The 18554-nt window shown below is 41.5% G+C and overlaps 1 protein-coding gene across 4 annotated transcripts in view; it reads left to right on the top strand.

Annotated features, from left to right (window-relative positions):
• Positions 1 to 18554, top strand: part of MCC (MCC regulator of Wnt signaling pathway) — a 393601-nt gene that overhangs the window by 278390 nt on the left and 96657 nt on the right. For all 4 annotated transcript variants that reach the window (XM_090276589.1, XM_090276588.1, XM_090276590.1 and 1 more), the window contains one exon: positions 6246 to 6359. In XM_090276589.1, the coding sequence (XP_090132715.1) occupies positions 6246 to 6359 (114 nt within the window). The remainder of the gene's footprint in view (positions 1 to 6245; positions 6360 to 18554) is intronic.

The following is an 18554-nucleotide window of genomic DNA, read 5'->3' as shown; positions in this document are numbered from 1 at the left end:
CTGTAAAATGAATGAGGCAGGGCTGAAAACAGCCTAGGGGATCAGTGCCTTTTATCTGAGACATAAGGTATGTACCAATTTATAGCCTTCATGCACTAGACCCAAATTTGTATAGGAAGTGTCAGGGTCCCTTCCCAACCTTGCTTAGGTCTTGGGTTAAAATTGTACAGAGAATTAAGAGCCTTGCCAGCCATTTCCTTAAGATAAACATTAGGACGTCAGTAGAATCCACCAAATCAGCTATGGCCTCACCATTGGGTGTAACACCCACCAGGAAGTAAGGTGCTCTAAGACAGGAGTGTGTTACTTATTCATCTGGATGTTCCTCTCACCCCCGTGATGGGACTTAGTCTGAGAAGATTATTGACTTGAACTTTGTTGACTTAAAACTCATCTGAAAAAGAGGAAGACTCGCGTGGGTCCAGACACCGTGCTGGTCTCACGAAGGATGCTGTCTCGTGTTGTCTTTATGGCAGCCCTATAACCAAGTAATTAAATAAATTGTCCAAAGACAATCCACCAATGAGTGGCATAAATGACATTTGAACCCAGGCTTATCTGATCCTTCATAAACTAGGACTAAATCAACTTCATTTACCTGGATACCTCAATATAATAGTGGTCCATACAGCAGAGGTCTGTTTCTTACTGTTCTGTTACAAAAGTCTGGAGTTAAGCAATCCTAAGGTGATAGGGTGGCCATTAGAGAACCAGGCACCTTTCAGCTCCCTAGAAGGTGGACCTCATCTTTATGAAGCAGGATGGCTGCTGGAGCTCCATCCATCACATGAATGTACCAAACAGCAAGAATGGAGGAAGAGAAGAAGAGCAGGACCTCTTTCAAAAAGATTTTCCCAGAACTCCCACGTAATAGTTCTGATTCATCTTACTGGCCAGAACTTTGTCATGTGGCTACATCTTGCTCCAACTGCAAAGGATGCTGAGGACTGGGATATTTTAGCTGAGTTCCCAGTATGCCCAGCTAAAACTCAAGGTCTTGTTGCTGAGCATGCAGAGAAAAACGTGTTGGGGACGAGACTAGCGCTGACTTCAAACATCATATATTTTCTTTCTCTTTGGTTAGTGAAACATCTTCGTACAATGGTATTTCATAGTTCATATATCTGCAGCTCCAACTCAAGTTGGAAGCCATTTCAGAAACCAGAATATAAGTAAAAAGATCCCCCCAACATGATATATGTGTAGTTTTCTTATTATACAACAGATATTTGTCAATTTGGGGTTGTTTTGGTAAATTTCTCTTTCTGAGATTTAAACCCACTGTCACTCCTTTTAAAAATTACCCAGAGACCTCTATACTTGTGTACACGGGTTACATCATACTACTTACAGCATTGCCCACAAATGCTTTAGCTTATGAATTTGCAGAGGTACCACCAGCTCTGGCAGAATGAAGAGGTGAGACCCCCAAAGAAGGGAGGGCTAGTCAGCTTTTGATTACTGAGTTACAAGGTGGGACAAGGAGAGCTGCTGAAGTGAAGTTCACAGGGAGTGTGGAGCACGCCTTGTGGTAGGAGCTCACCCCGTGATCAGCTGTCATCTTGTGTTTGGTCATCAGGTGGTGAGGGAGGGGCCTGCCAGCTCAAATCCAAGCAACACATCTTGTGGCTTGTGGGCAAACTTTTTCCCCACTCCCTCCCTTCCTCTGTAGTTATGGCTTCTGCTAATTGTCACTACATTGAGAGACATATGTATATTCTACCTCATTTTTAAAATTTTGCCTTCTATCAAAAAAAGCTGGTGGATGAGGAGGAAGAGACAGCAAGGAAGGAAAATAACCTTCAATTTTTATGCTGCAGCTTACATGTGTAGAAAACACAATTTCAACTCTTTTGTTTCTTTAATACAAAAGCCTCTTTCTCTTAAAAACAAACAAACAAAAAAAAAAAACTTAAGTATCCAAAAATAGTTTGAAACCACCCAGAGGCCACCACTAAACTTTAAAATGCTGTCTTTCTGGTTTCTTTTTCTGTTAATTTTCTTTTTTTTTTTTTTTTTTAATAGAGGGAACTATTTTAAGTAAAAATTTGATCCACGTAAAGAACCCTGAAGATTACTGTCATACGCAACATTGCATAGTGAGGAAAGGGCACTGGTGTCTTGGTTCTGGTGTTACATGACCCATGGGACCTAGAGTCAGCAAATTAATCCCTGAGTATCAGATCCTCACCTGCAAAGGTAGAAGTGGGAGCTGTTAAGTACCGGACCTTTTTCTCACTCTGACTTCCTTGCTCTGACATATAGGACAGTCTACAAACTTACGTATGATCTCGGAGCTGGCATCTAGTCCAGATGTTTCTTAATTTGGGGTTCGTGGATAGATTCCAGAATGTGTTATCACCATAATTGGGTGGAACAAATGCATGAACCCCAAATTTATACTCTTCTGTAGAAGAAAGGTCCATCATACTTAGGATATTCTTTGTTTTTTTTTTTTTTAAGTATATTTTATTGATTATGTTGTTACAGTAGTCCCAGTTTTTTCCCTTTGCTCCCCTCCGCCCAGTACCCCTCGTCCCTCCAGCAATCCTACCCCCCTTAGTTCATGTCCATGGGTCGTGCATATAAGTTCTTTGGCTTCACCCTTTTCTATGTTATTCTTAACTTCCCCCTGTCTATTTTGTACCAACCAATTATGCTTCTTAATCCCTGCACCATTTCCCCATTTCTTCCTCTTCCCCCTCCCAGCTGATAACCCTCCAAATTATCCCCATACCTATGATTCTGTTCCTATTCTGGTTTGCTTAGCTGAGTTTTGTTTTTATTTTTTAGATTCAGTTGTTGATAGTTGTGAGTTTGTTGTTATTTTAATGTTGATGGTTTTGATCTTCTTTTTCTTAAGTAAGTCCCTTTGACATTTCATATAATAATGGCGTGGTGATGATGAACTCCTTTAGCTTTACCTTTTCCGGGAAGCACTTTATCTGCCCTTCCATTCCAAATGATAGTTTTTCTGGATAGAGTAATCTTGGTTGTAGGTCCTTGCTTTTCATCACCTTGAATACTTCTTCCCAGCCTCTTCTTGCCTACAAAGTTTCTTTTGAGAAATTAGCTGATAGTCTTATAGGCACCCCTTTGTAGGTAACTCTTTGCTTTTCTCTTGCTGCTTTTAAGATTCTCTCTTTATCTTTCACCTTTGATGTTTAATTATGATGTGTCTTGGTGTGATCCTTTTTAGATCTAGCTTGTTTGGGACTCTCTCTGTTTCCTGGACTTGTCTATCTATTTTCTTCACCAAATTTGATGAGATTTCCTTCATTATTTTTTCACATAAGCTTTCAATTTCTTACTCTTACTCTTCTCCTTCTGGCACCCCTATGTTTCAGATGCTAGCACATTTAAAGTTGTCCCAGAGGTTCCTAAGCCTCTCCTCGTTTTTTTTTTCATTTCTTGTTTCCTCATTCTGTATTGGTTGACTGCTTTTTTCTTCCTTATGTTCCAAATCATTGATTTGAACCCCCGTTTCCTTTCCTTCAACATTGGTTTTATGTGGATTTTCCTTTGTTTCATTTAGCATAGCCTTCACTTATTCCCTTATGCATTTGCCATACTTAAGCATATCTATCAAGTCTGTGAGCATCTTTATTACCAGTGTCTTGAACTCTGTGTCTTTTAGGTTGGCTATCTCCTCATCGCTTAGTTCTCCCACTGAAACCTTGATCTGTCCCCCCTTTTGGGCCGTACTTCTCTGTCTCCTCATTGTGACAGGCTCCTGTGTTTGTTTGCCTCTGTGTCTTAGGTAGAGCCATTGCACCTGTTACATTGTAAGGGGCGGAGCCTTAGGTATTCGTCAGTATTGGGTGACCCATTTCGCCATGTTGTGGCGCTGTGGGGGGGGTGTCTGAGGGGGAACAATGTCACTTGCTCAGCACTCACCCCTTTTCCAGGCACTTTTCCCACTTCCGTATGGGACTGGTGCCTCTCTAGCTGTTGCCCTGGCCTTCATTCGCAAAATGGGTAGGTCTGTGGACATTCTAGGATCGTGTGGGCCCTTTAAACAAGCAGACTCTGCTGAGAGACCAGCAATTTCTTCCTCCGCCCCAACCCCCACTGGTTTTCACAGTCAGAAGCAATGAGGCTCTATTTTCCCTGGCACTGGGACCGTGAGCTGCGCGGTCTGGTCTGGTGCTGGGAGCATTCCCCAGTTGTCCCTCCCTGCTTTTTAAAACGTGTGACTGTGCTTTCCGCTGGCCTGCCACTGCCGCCACTGACACACCACATCCCCTCCGCCCTGGCTCCGCCCCTCCTGCCTGTCTGGATGTGTATTTCTTCTTTATATTTTTGTTTGCTGAATTTCCATGCAGCTCGATTTTCTGGAAAATCTGTTTGTCTCTAATTTTGAGGTAGTTGTATTCCTTCTTAGTTGTGGAGGGAGCTGCAGCGTGTCTGTCTAGGCCTCCATCTTGGCCGGAAGTCCCATACTTGGGAGATTCTTAAGGAACATGTGACCCAAGGAAGGGTAAGAACAACTGGTCTACTCTGACTTTATGGATAGTCATATTCCATCCAGGGAAAGGAAGGACTTTCCCCAAATGCTCATCCCATGGGTCTTCCTGCCAAGTAGGCCAGAAGGTATTATCAGCTCCAAGCCCAGTGCTCTCCCCAGTGGCAGTTACCTGTCCTCGCCACCCTCTGCCATGCACTGTGATGGAAATAACTAGATGGCAATAACTAGTGTTTCTCCATCTGACCCAGTTCATGAAGGCAGTGTGGAGTACACAGCCCTCTCTGGCAGCTTTTCCCCCTTATTCTTCCCATAGCCCTTCAGGCAACCCTTTCCCCCAGAAGTAGGAGGGGAGATGTTAGAAGGAAGGAAACAAGGCTAACATGGTTAGGGTCTTCAATCACTACTCCTTTATCTTGTAAAGAAAATTTCAGCTCCTCATGTATTTTATCCTTGTCCCCAGAAGTGAGATGGAGAATCTTCTCCCAGGACTTGACATGATAGCATAATAGGGCACAGTGTCTGGTGCTGATGGAAGTCCTCAGATTGACAGTTCTTAGGCGGAGGGGTCACCCCAGCTGCTAAGGGGGTGAACCTGTGTCCCTCCGACAAAAACCTTGTTTCTGAAGCCCAAAATGACCTTTTCTGAGCGGCTCTAGCCCTAAAGGAGAAGGCAAATACCGCCAGATTGCCTGACATTTCCTTTTTTAAATTTCAAGCATTCCTGATTTCACATCGCCTATTGATCTGCTGCTTTGCAGCCCAATGCAACTCAGTGAAGTCCCTTTCACTGCTATCATAGTCTAACATAAACAACTGCCTTGAAACCAAGTCCCTGCCCTGTACCTCCTTCTCCTTCCCTCGCAACACCCCTGTCTCAAGCCTGCCAGCCACCAGCATGCAGTGTGCATGGTACTGGTTGCAGAAAAGGGCATTTTTCTAAACCTGAAATTAAAATCTTCAAAGTTGAATTACGTACCATTGTACTGTGTCCATTTTCAAAGATAACATGATTTGCTCACTCCTTACTTTAAATCCTTCTGGGCAGAAGCTAAAAAAAAGAGGGAAGGTTTGTTCATTCTGGTCGGTCACCCAAATGTAATGTGGAATTCAGCTAGGGAATGTATCCAAGTTCTGCTTTCTGCTCCTCTGAGGGCGCCTGCTAATACAGAAGCATCTGGTCAGTCTAGTCTGCCAGGGGGGACAGTGAGGAAGTGTGAGCTGGCCAGGAAATTAACAGGCCAACTTGAAGAGGAGACCATCTGAAGAAATGAGCTCGCCCGTTTTCTCTTAAAACTCAGCCTCTTGTCTGTCTCTTGTGCACGCATCAATGTGGGTGATTACATTGCAAAAGATTGAATGGCCCTATTCAACTTGCATATTTCCCCAAAGGTAAAAGCTGATTTGGTTCTGCGTTATCCTTGCGTCTTATGTTGAAAATCAGACAGCCTCACACCAGCTCTTAATAGCACCCTTGCTGAGGAACTTGGGGAAAGCCCTTAGAACGAGGAGCTTTCTCTGCCCTGATTTGACCACCGAAAATTAGGTCTCACTGCCCATAAACAACAGTTTTCTCCTGTTAACTTTAGGGTGATCATACAACCCAGCTTCCTGTAAGGCACCTGATTTATGCCCTTTGTCCCCTGAGATTAATAGCACCCATTTGAGATGATACTTTTTTTTTTTTAATATGCTCACACTAATTACAGGGAATGAAAGGAAGGAAATGAGTTTCTGCTGAAGGGTCTAACCTTGTGCTCCTTTGTTTCTGTCACCACAGCTCCACTTGGCAGCCCTGGCATCACTAAAGGGAGACATAGTGGAGCTTAATAAACGTCTGCAGCAAACGGAGCGGGAACGGGACCTTCTGGAAAAGAAATTGGCCAAGGCACAGGTAAGGGATCTGGAAAGACTTTAACTTTTGTGTGCGTGTGTGTGTGTGCGTGCGCGCACGTGTGTGTGTGTGTGTGTGCGCGCGCGCGCGAGAGAGAGAGAGAGAGAGAGAGAGAGAGAGAAAGAGAGAGAAAGAGAGGAGAGAGATTGAGAGAGGAGAGAAAGAAAACATATCCCACAAAACGAGGTATAGCTAAATGAACAAACATTCTCATAACCATTGTCCGGGTCAAGAAATAGAACTTGCCAGTCATCCCAATCCCACTTTCCCTTCCACAAAGGTGATCGCTACCATAACTTTGAAGTCTGTAGACAGTAGAGTTTAGTCTTGCCCATTTAAAACCGGTTTTCTTTGCCCTGGCAGGTGTGGCTCAGTTTTTGGAGCGTTGTTCCTTAACCAAAAGGTTGTGGGTTCAATTCCCGGTCAGGGCACATACATATGTTGCAGGTTTGATGCCTTGCCAGGTTTCTTACGGATGGCAACCAACCAATGTTTCTCTCTAACATCAATGTTTCTTCCTCTCTCTAAAAGCAATGAAAAAATGTCCTTGAGTGAGGTTTTTTTTTTTTTTTAAACTGTGCTCTTTGAATGTCTTCATTTACAGGTTTTTCCTTGTTCTTTGTTTGCTTTATGATTAATCTGTTAAAACCTGGCCACTTGACCTATAGTTTCCCACAGTCTGGGTGTTGCTGAGTGCAACTCATGGTGCAGTTCAACACGTTCCTCTGTCCCCTGTATTTCCTGTAAATTGGCGGCTGGATCCAGAGGCTCAGTCAGATTTATGTCCAGACCCTTTGGCGTGACATTAGAGAGTATTTGTTTTTTCACTAGGCAGCATGTAATGTCCAGTGTCTTGCTTTCTGTGATGTTAGCAGTGATTGATACTCAGTGCCTAAGTTCATTGATTTATTAAGATTTACAGATCATGATATTTTAGTTCTACCATTTCTTTTTTAGTTATTCTTTCTTGTTATTAATTGCTTTCAAGAGACGACATCCATCATCTATGATTTGTTGGAACAATGGTATAGTTCATAGAGGAAAAACAGAATAAATGCTTTATTCTTTTCATTTATTTAACATTTTTCAAGATAATGAATTGATTACCTATGATCCTCTGAAAGTACCTAATTATTTTTAGAATATTGTTATGAATTTATGGATTTAAATATATTTGGGTTTCCATTCATTGTAATTATTTTTCTTGTAGAAACTCAAATTATAGTATTATTGGCTAGTAAGAACCTCTTCAAATTGACTCCTGAGTCTTTTGACATGAACCTAATAGTTATTCTAGGCTCACCTAATACATCTTTTTTTTTTTTTTTTTTTTTTTTTTGCCCCAAACCTGGAATTAACCATGCTCCAAGTAACCCTGGTTCCACTCAGCAAAAAATGGTGTTTCAAGCCCACAATCTGGGTACTGAGGGTGCTTATTGCTTCTAGGTCATTGATTCCATAGACAGCCAGGAAATTATTTATTTACTTATCTAACTATCATAGCAGTTATACTAATTGCTCCTATTTAAATTGCAAAAAAATTGAATTGCCTTATTCAAGTTTCATATTTTCCAAAGGTTTAGAAGCTAATTCAGTTCTACCTTATCCTTGCTTCTTATGTTGAGAATCAGGCAGCCCCAGAGCAGCCCTTAAAATTGTCCTTCGTGAGTTACTCAGGGAAGACTACAGGATACTTTCACTTAGCTTCTTCTGTATTTTATCTGTATCTTTCTTTACATACTCAGAATCCTGGTTCTTAAGGTTACAGAACACGGCTGAATTAGAATATCTTATAATTACCTATTAGTGTTATCCCATGTGATATACAAACAGTCTTGCAATAGTATTAACACTATCGTAACAAATACAGTTACCAAGAAGAATTTTAGAAAGTTCTTTTTCATTCTGCTCTCATTTCCTCAATTTTTTTACAGTCGTACTATATCCACACTGCCTCACTAAATGGCATCGCATCTCACACTCACTCTCTCCCTTTTAGTCTTCAACAAGTCACTATATGGTGAATGTTTTCCGCAGTCCTTGTGTCCGTCACTCCTCTGTTTTTAGGTTCCTCAGGGAGGGCTCACTGAAATAAGCTCCAAGTTCTTGCTTGGTAATAACAGTACGTCCGTGCCCTTCACACTAGAAAGGCATTTTTGCTGGATATAAAACCCTTCACTCATCTTTTCTTCACTTAAATACGCGGGTTTTTTTTTTTTTTTTTTAATTCTCTTTTGGCAGAGAGTGTTGCTCTCGAAGTCTAATAATAATAATAATGCAACTTGCTTTTCTCTCACAGATACTTACTCTAGACATCTATAGCAATTTTTTTTCTTTTTTTTTTTTTTTGACTTTGGTCATTTTACTAGAGTAACTCTTAATCTTAGTCATTCTTCTTTGGTAGTCTTAGGTTTGTGGTGTATTGTTTTGATTATATTTTTAAATCAATGTTTTTAATTTCAGGTAAGGTTTTTTTTTTTTTTAATTCTAGTGTTTAATATTAGTTCAGTTCCCCTGCTTTGATTTTTCCTCTTCAAGAGTGCTTATTATTTGTATGTTAGATTTTCTTTGCCCATCTTCAGTATCTATCACTATTTCAAATCCCATTATCTTTCCCTTTTTATGGTCTTCCTGTTCTCCACATTCTGTTTCTCTTGAGCCATTATATGTTGTTTATTGCCGCCTGTGCGCCTCCTAGTTTAGCCTTTATTTCTGAAATGCATTTTTATTTTATTTCTATTTTTCCCTGTGTTCTATTACCTTCTGAGGTTTTCTAAGTATGAATTGTATTCTTTCGTGTCTTCTGTCATTTATTTCCTAAAAGTCTTTTAACTTATTTTGAAATAGTAAGCTATTGTTTTGGGCTTTTTCCCTTCTTGTCCATTTTGTGGCGTGCTTCATGATTTATAGGAATCTTATTCTCCTTTTTTCTTCTTTCTTATAACTTTTGTATGAAATTTAACCTCAATACTTTTGTTTTCCATTTTTATGTGAAAAATAGTTTCCTTGAACTTGTAGAATGCAGGGTTTAAAGATGGCTTTTTTATTTTAAGTTCATAGAGCTGAGTCTTTTGCTGTCATTTTGTCTAAACTGTAGCAGTTGCTTTCTGCCACTTCCTGGCTCTGGTCCCCTCACCTGCCTCTACCTGGATCTGCTCTGTTATCCCATTCAGTTCAATTCTGACCCACTCCCAGCAGTATCTCCTCCTGGAGAGGAGTCCTGGGATCAGTCTTGAAAGTTCATAGTGTTTACCTGCATTCGTCCCTTTCGATCTTACGGTCAGCCCCTTGCGCACTCCCTCTAAGCTCAGGCCAAAAAGCCCTCCTGGTTTTAGCCACTGTTCTCTGATGGCCGTCTTCACTTTCCTGTGTATACTTATTGGTTATTTTGGGATTTTCCAGGTCTCAGGTCTGTCACCCTTGTTGCTTCCCTCTGTTCCTGCCCACACAGACACCATTCGGGTGTTGTGGATGGTGGTGGTTTGTCTCTACCTGCTTGTATTTTCTTGTTCAAGGGAACACCTTGTTTCTAAGTGTTTGGCTGTGCTGTGTAGGTGCACTGTCAGCTTTTATGTGGGAATTCAGAGATGGAAAAACCAGGCTGCCACAGGCATCCGTCTAGAATGACCTCTGGAAAGTTTTGAAACCTCATGTCTCATAATCAGAGACTATTTGAGTGGGGAGGAAAAGCCCTTTGTATTTGAGACCATCTAATTCCACATTTGACAGGCAACTCGGAGAAGTTCGCTGCTTACCCAAGGTCAAATGAGTAGCTCAGTGCCAGAGCCAAGACAAGGCCACCTGTGTTCTTCTCTCACATGGGATGTTATACAGATAAGAATGTTCAGTTTTAACTTAGGTGTAAACTTTGCTTAAAATATTTTCCTTCTGAATATAAAAGTAATGAAAATAGAAAAAACTGGAGATACAGCATTATAATGTCTCAATGGTAGGTCCTGATGAATTAAAACATTTCTAATACTTTTTTTTTCATAAGTATTATTGAGAAAGAGGTTTTTTTATTAAAGAAAAATGTACAATGGTGTTAAGTAACTGTGATTTCTACTTTATAACCCTCTAAAGCCAACCATTGTTAATAGTTCTTATTGGTGAGATTTAAAAAACGAAGAAAAAATAAAAGAAATTGTGAATAATTTTAACTGGAAACTGGCATGTATGACAGACTTTGGATTTTAAAAGGTGACCAGGCAGGTATTTCTGAGAATTTAAGCCTACAAAGACAAAGCAGCTTCTGTAGAGAATAGTAAGAAAGTAATGGACAGTATTTTCTCTGATATGTTAAGGATTGATTTATCTCCCTTCTCATTTAGTTATGGTCAAAACATTCCCGTGTAATAGCTTTTTTTAGTTGGTTTTAGTCCTAATGACAATAGTTACTTCGTGACGCCATTAATTAACTTTCACTTGTTTGCATTCTTACAGTAAATATATTTAAAAATTACTCTGTCCTTTCACTGGAGATGTGTTTTCAGTTTAGATAATGGGATGCAGGGAAGAGAGCATAAAAAAACACTCAGACTTGCAAGTTCCATACCTTTTATAAAGATGAGATTTATGCAAGAAAAAATAAGAACAATGAAACGACCGTGCCAGTCTTTCTGTGCTATGCCTTGGTAAATGATTCATGTTTGAAGCTTTACCAGAATTTGGAAGTGCAAGTTCATGTGTAAATTTATGCTCTGTGGCTTTAGTAAGTTATACCAGCTCTGTAAATATTACAGAGCTATGATTAAACTTAAATGTAAAATGTAAATCTTGGGTGTGTTCTTCTGAATTAATCAAAACAAGCTTCAACATCTGTTGAGTAATTATTAACGGAGACACTGGAACTGACTGAGCAAAAGAAGGTTCATTATACACGGTCATGAGATCATCCTGTCAGTAGGGTTTTGAGAATAGTGAGGGAAAGGAAGAGTTGTGTGAAGGAGCCCAAAATCAATATGATGAGAAAGACAAAGTACTTCTATATCAGTTTTCCATTGCTATGTAACAAATTGTCACAAATGCAGTCAGTCAAGGTGTTAGGCAGAGCTGAATGTTCATCTGGAGGGTCAGTTGGGAAAGAGTTCGCCTCCAAGCTCACTCATATCATTGGCAGAGTTTATTTCTCTGTGTTTATATGATATGTGGCAGCTTGCCTTCTCAAAGCCAGCAATGGAGAGAAAGACTCTAGAATAAGTCTGCTCACAAGACAGAATTTTATATAATATAATGTCATTATTAGAGTGGCATCCCATCACCTCTGACATATTGTTATTAGTTAGAAGCAAGTCACAGGCCCTGCCCAGACTCAATGAGAGGGTATTACCCAGAAGAGACACAGGAATCATAGGGACACCCTAGAGTGTATCCATCACAGCTTTCTGGGAGACTTGATTAATAACATTACTATTCGTCGGCAGCCGTCCGTCTCGAGAGACAATGGTGTAGCTTCTTAAGAGTCTATCTGCACCGCCGAGAATGGTTGTGCAGTCCGACTCGGGAGTGACACGGTATCTGTCTCCTCCCGTGTTGAATCGACATCTTGCGATGACACTGGAATGTCCTCTCCAGTGAAGCTGAAGCTACAGAGCCTGGGCAGGGTGATATGGAGGGTCTGCTGTTGCCCATGCAGCAGACCCCCCCTCTCTTCGCAGCTGAAGGATCCAAGGGAAAGACGGAGTCAATACAGCTTACTATTAGCTTATATCAATAGTGATAATAAGCACATTTCTTTAACTCTGTTTGTGCCAGGCCGTATGCCAGGCATTCCACATGCTTTATCTGAGTTCTCATGATGACCTCTGGCATAGATACCATTAAACATTCCCATTTAGCAAATGAGGACTTTGAGGTTTAGGGAATTTGACTATCTTCCCCAAGATTATATAGCCAGAAAGTACCAAGAGTTAGGATTTGAATCCAGGTTTCATGGGAATCCATAGCTATATTAATGCTGTATTGGCCCAGGCTGCCCAGGTTGCCCTTAGCATCCAGAGAGGATCTGGAAGGGAGTAGGGCAAGGGCCCAGGTTAAGTTGGCTTAAACATCCTTACCCTCCCAAATAAAACAGGTACACAGACATGGGCCTGCATTTTCACCAATATTCAACAGCCCCATGGGGAGCAGCCTTGTGGGAAACTGGCCAAGATCATACTGTATATAGTACCAATTCAAGGATGCTTCCAAAATATTTGCTACTTATATAGTACTGGCAATTATTTTAAATTAACATGCTATACATTTTTACATACTACAGAAGGAGATATTTCAAACAAGCTTATGAGTGCCTTTGAACTTGGTCAGTAGTAATAAGGAACATTTTCTCTTTCTAAGCTCTCTCTCTGGATAGCTAGTCTTCTGAATTTTCTATCTCTTATTTTTGAGGGAAATATATATATAAACAGGTTCTATTAAATGTAATGGAGAGCGTGTTTTCTCTTTCCTTTGTATGAGATCATTGAAGTTGTAGTTTGCACACATTCTCTCCGTCAAGGTCCTCCCCTCATTCCTTTCCTCTTCGTTTTTGCCCTTCCTTGGCCAACTGCTACAGCGGCTTCGATCATGGATGGCATTCAGCTTGCACTGGGCCTCTTTGCTTCGGTTGGCTTGGTTCTTCCCACCTTGCCCGCAGGAGAACCTGGGCAAGGACTGAAACTGGGGATGACAGGTTAGTTATGATCAGTCCAGTGTGACCCTGAGAAAGTAGCATTACTCCTTAGCGTACTTGAAAAGTAAGTGTTACTGACTCCCTCTGTAGGACGGTGGAAAGGGTTAACAAATTAATGATGGCATTGCATTTTTCAAGAACAGAGCTCATAATGCTCTTAGGTTTGACAGCTGAGACTAATGTGATGATTAAAGATCCGTGGCCTCAGTGGAGTAAGATAAAACCCAATGAAGAACATTAACAAAACCATAAAGCTCCTTAGCATCACCACATTGCACAGGATTTTTCCAACAAGAGCTCAAGTTCTCAGGCCAGTCTGTCTCAAGGCTGACTCACAGCTCTGTCCCTGGTTGCACCAATAGCAGAGATGAGCCTAAAGGGCTTTATTCTTGGTAGTTGCAATGATGATGTTGCTTGTTTTTATTACACATTTTGCATATAGGTAATTTTATCAATTTTTGTGGCTAGACACAATATTTATATAGATTTTTTAAAATTTGCTTCATCGTCATGATAGGAGAGCTGAAACCTTGAGAAGAAACTTAAGATATATGTTTTAAGACCCAGTGAAATTTAGGAAAAACAAAATTTCATCATATTCAATCTCAGTCTTTTTTTTTTTCCTTTGCCTTTCAAACTGGAAGTATATAGTTGCAGGAGAAATCCACATTCTTAATGATACTGACTTCCAGACATTTATAGCAGGCTCTCTGGCTATGCTGTACTGTAGGATCAGTCAAAAATTGAATATAGGCTGGAAGGAAAGAGAACCCTGGATGCAATTACCAATAATATCCAAGAAAAAAAAAAAGCAATAGCATGTTGCTTAAAACCATTTCTTATTTTGTTCAGCTGAAATTGCATGGGATATTTCTGTATAGTTAGTTAGAAGAAGAAAATAGTCCCTCACTTGTAAGTTTTGCTGGTTGAAGCCACCATTGCTCCTTTTTAAGAAAGTTGTCACTGAGTAATTGACCCTGGTGGCTAAAGCTGGCTTGGTGGAAGCTGGAGGGACTTAGAATTCCCAATTTTGTACCCCCTGTGCCTTTGCTGCTTTGGAGCTCCCAGGGGCTTGAGGAGGGAGCTAGGGGTTTTCTAGCTCTCGTTTGCTATAGTAAGCACGATAGTATAGTCATTATTTCCCAAGGTTCACCAGAAGTGACTCAGAGCAGGAGATCGGGGGGCACCACTCTGCTGTCACTGGAGATCTTCAGACAAATTGTGAAAAGGAGACGGGTCAGGCAGCTAGGAGGGAGTAGAGGGGGAAAGATTGTGGCTACAAAGCTTAAAGCTTCCACCACTCGATGCCATAAACAGGAATGAGAGAGTTTCTGCCTGTTACCTGGATTATGATAAATAAATTGGTCACTTTACATTTAGCCTGTTTTCATCCATAAAATGGTTGCATCATCAGGATGTGCAGTACTAACAAATAACCCCAAATTTTTAGTGGCTTAAAATGTCAGAGGTTCATTTCTTATTGCTAGGAGCTCACTGGGGCTGGCAGGAGACTGTGCTGCATTGCCCAGCCTCCCAAGCTGATGGGCCTCTGCCACCTGGAATGCTGCCAGCAGCCACGGCCTGGGGCAGGGAATGTGGCACATCCTACAGGAGCTCTCAAAGGGGTCAAAAATGATGTATATTAACTCGTATCTCATTGGTCAAAATAAGTCATGTGGCCACATCTAGCTTAAGGGAAGTAGAACATGACCATGTGCATGGATGGAGGTGAACCAGTCTTCGTGAAGGACTTTGCTGGCTGCTACGGGGGTGTGGGTACTTCTGTGATGTGCACTCCACGTGCTGGTACTGACAGAGCCTCACATGAGAAAATACTGGATATAAATGAACTCCATTTGAAAAGAGGTTGTGTTACTAGGTTATGAAAAAATAATGTCTTTATTTTTCAAAAATGTCTATCATATACGTAAATTTTAACTTAAAAACTAAAAAATCTGTGCAAATGTTAAGTGGTAATCATAGAAGTAATACCCCTTTTCCTTCTGTAGTTGTCATCATTGTGTTATCTTCTTGAATGAGGCTGTACTGCGATACCTGCTATAGCTGACCCTTATATGCAGGTGTGGTGTCAATCTTGACCTAGCCTCTGTCCTTTGAAAACAGAATACGCAAACTCATACACCTCCCAGGTTCAAAATGCTGTCACAGGCGGTGGAAATTCAGGGTGGTGAGAGGCACCAGGTTAGTAACAAGTCCCGTAGTATGATGACAGAATTGGGTCTCACTTTACCAGGCCAGTCCTGCCTACATGGGAGGTCGCCAGGGCAGGAAGGCACCTGATTGTGCACAGAGTGGCTTTGTCTGTCCGGTGCTGCCCACTCATCTTCCACTTCTGCACTGAAGTGCCACATTCCTGAGGTTGGCTCTTGTGAAGTTTAATGGGAGGTCTAACAAGGGTGCTTTGTTGGGCTCTTTTGGCTCCTGCAGGTGATGACTCGTTTCTTCCTGCACTGCCGCCCTTATGGGAGTCGCTCTGCTTTCCCTTGCACCACCGCTTGGAAAAGCCCAGGGGATTTTCACTCAAACTGGAGATCTGTGCTTTGATATCTTTGCCTGCATACTATGAGTGTGCACAGAGCAGGGAGCTGTTTAATGAGATACCAAAGGGGATGTTGATTTATACAGATGAACCTTAAGTAATGTCTTCTCAACCATTCACTCCTCTAGAGCAGCAATTTTCAACCAGTGTACCACAAGAATTTTTAAAACATGCAATACCTGGCTATTTAGTCAGGGGTACTGACCTCTTTTTCCTTAGACTGTCAATTTTTTTTTTTAAATGACAACACCTAACACAACAATAGCTATCCAGTATGAATGAATCAAAATTATAACTATTTTTTGTCAGATCATCAAAAAAAAATTTTTTTTGGTGTGCCGCAGAATTTCAGTAATTAGTTTATTTGTGCCATGTGATGAGAAAGATTGACAGTCACTGGTCTAGAGACTAGGAGTATTGATAATTATTTTCCAGTACTCTGTTTTCACTCGGAAAAGAATCCTCGGGGTACCATTCCACATCTCTTCTTCCCCACTCTCAGTTCTGTCCGGGTTTCTTATCTCCCAGTAAAGAAGGCCACATGAGAGCTGCGACCAGAGTTCCCTTCAAAGTGGGTATCGTAGTGACCCCCACCATGGCACCTAGCATAGTATCTTAGATATTATGGGACATCAAAACATCTATTATTTTTAGGAAATATTAAATTATAGAGGCTTTTCACCATTTTTTAAAGCATACTTTTGGGAAAATATAGGAATGTAAAGCAGATATCTTTGCCATCGGCTAAGAAATGTTTTCTTCAGTAATTCTTGTTGTTACTCCAAAGTGAACCACTAAGTTTCAAATATACATTATAAGTCTTTTTGCCTTGTTTAACTGTAAGAACTTTTTCATCTGACTCAATTATCAGGCTTCCCGTTGTCTCCTGTTCATAGTCACACCCTGCAGGCAGATTTTAGAGTCCGGGGTGGAGATGCCCACCAGCTATCCTGCTCTCCTTACTCGGCCATCACCCATCTGATTTCTCTGCAGTCTGGGCAGTCGCACAGGATCTTACCTTCTAGGCAGCTCATAACCGTCAACAGGGACGCCCAGAGTTGTCTTGTTGGTTATCAATTGGTCACATGCCTTTTTCTTGTATAAACACTTGCACCTCTTCATTTTAAAGTGGGTTTTGAAGTTTCTTGTCTGCCTGAATGGGCTGTTGACCTACAAACACTGTAAAGAAGACGACTAAGGGGAACTGAAGGGAGAGTGAGAGCTTGTTGAGTTTGTAAGGGAAAGCACTTCACAGTAGTTTGCAGCCCTGGAGAACTGAATATGGAAACGGAAGAGGAACCAGCAGGATGGCCATGCGAAGAGGAGCTGTCGCACACACAGGATCCAGGCCAGACCAGGCATTATCCTGTAATTATTATAGGAGCTGGAATCAGTGACCTTCATGAGTGTCAGCTATGTCGGCATATGTACTACCATACACACGTGCACACACACAATTTGAAAATGGGAGTAAAGCCCAAGAGCAAAAGCCCATAGGCAGTCTGTTTGGATGGAGAGCAGCAGTATTCTGCTGTTGGCATATTCCAGATAAATATGCTTTTTCATGTATTAACAGATACTGTCTTTGAGACATGTCATTTTGTGCACTTCCGTTGTTCCTTCTAAAGTATGCTGGATCGTGGATGCAAAAGGCATAACTTCATAGAAAAAGTGCTTGTGGCCTATTACAGACTCACTCTGGGAAGGTTCCCGTGTTGATGGAGCTTGCACTTGGTATTAATCCTTGCCTCTGAGCCCTGGCTGCTACGGCTCAGTGGATTGAGCGTCGGCCTGCGAGCCAAGTGTCGCTAGTTCGATTCCCAGTCAGGGCACATGACTAGGTTGCATGTCAGGTCCCCGGTTGGGGGCACGAGTGAGAGGCAACCACACAGTGATGTTTCTCTCCCTCCCTTTCTGCTTTCCTTTCTCTCTAAAAAATAAAATAAATAAATTATTTTTAAAAAATCCTTGCCTCTGGTTCCACTTATTTTCTCTGTGTTTGTCTTTGAGTGGAGGTTGCTGGATGTTTCAGGTTATCATTGAGAACCAAAGTCATTGCACCATTTCTCTGAAAGTAACAGTGTCACAAAAATCTCCAATACAGCTTTCATCAACCTTGTTGCATCTGATCTTGTTTCTGGAGCTCTGAGCAGCCCCCATGATGTTACCACGTTAATGCTGATCAAGCAGTTTGTTGAGGGTCATCTTCAGAGGGGTGGTCCCTGCTATGATTTATACCAACGTATTTATCAGACTTCTTTGCTGAGCACGTATGTTTCTGTATTGAGATGGGCTTGGTGTAGTGTTCTGCTTAACTTTGAAGGCTTTTTATCCCTGCCCGGGAGTTCTGTGTCACACCATTGGGAGCCCAGCAGATTTAGGGAAGGGGGAGGATGTGGGAGGTGGCAGATGAGAAGTCTTACCCTTGCCTGCCTGCCACCAGCCCTGGAAGTGCAAAGCTGGCAAGTACACGTGGCTCTCGGCATTAGGAAAACCTTGCTGAAAATGAAATAAAAATTCCTCTGCTGGATAGGAAATTAATCAGGTCTGAAGGTAGTAGATAGGAGTATAAACTAGACTCCTTGTTCCATCACAAATGAGTGTTCTATTATTATGCAAATGAGATTAAATGTGCAGTGACTGGTGGGGGGTGTGAAGAGGGGAGAGAAATGAAAGAGAACAGGTTCCTTAGGATTTAAACTCTGGCAACAAAAATTTTTTTTATAGCATCTGCTGCCTGTTAGTCCATCAAATGCTGAGCAAGGGAAGCTCCTCAGCCTCTTTTGTCACTGTGTCTGCAAAGCAGCCGTCATGGCAGTGGGATACATTGTGATTTATTCATTCCATAACACTTCCAGATCATCCGTGGTGAACCAGGCCATATGCCAGGTGCTAGGGCTAAGTCATGAAAACACCCAGTCCCTGCCTTCCAGGACTTGACTCTTACAGGAAAGGATACTGGGAA

Source organism: Furipterus horrens, unplaced genomic scaffold (assembly GCF_987537825.1).
Source record: "Furipterus horrens unplaced genomic scaffold, mFurHor1.1.pri manual_scaffold_5, whole genome shotgun sequence".
Classification (NCBI taxonomy): Eukaryota; Metazoa; Chordata; class Mammalia; order Chiroptera; family Furipteridae; genus Furipterus; species Furipterus horrens.
This window is presented reverse-complemented; position numbering and strand designations above follow the sequence as displayed.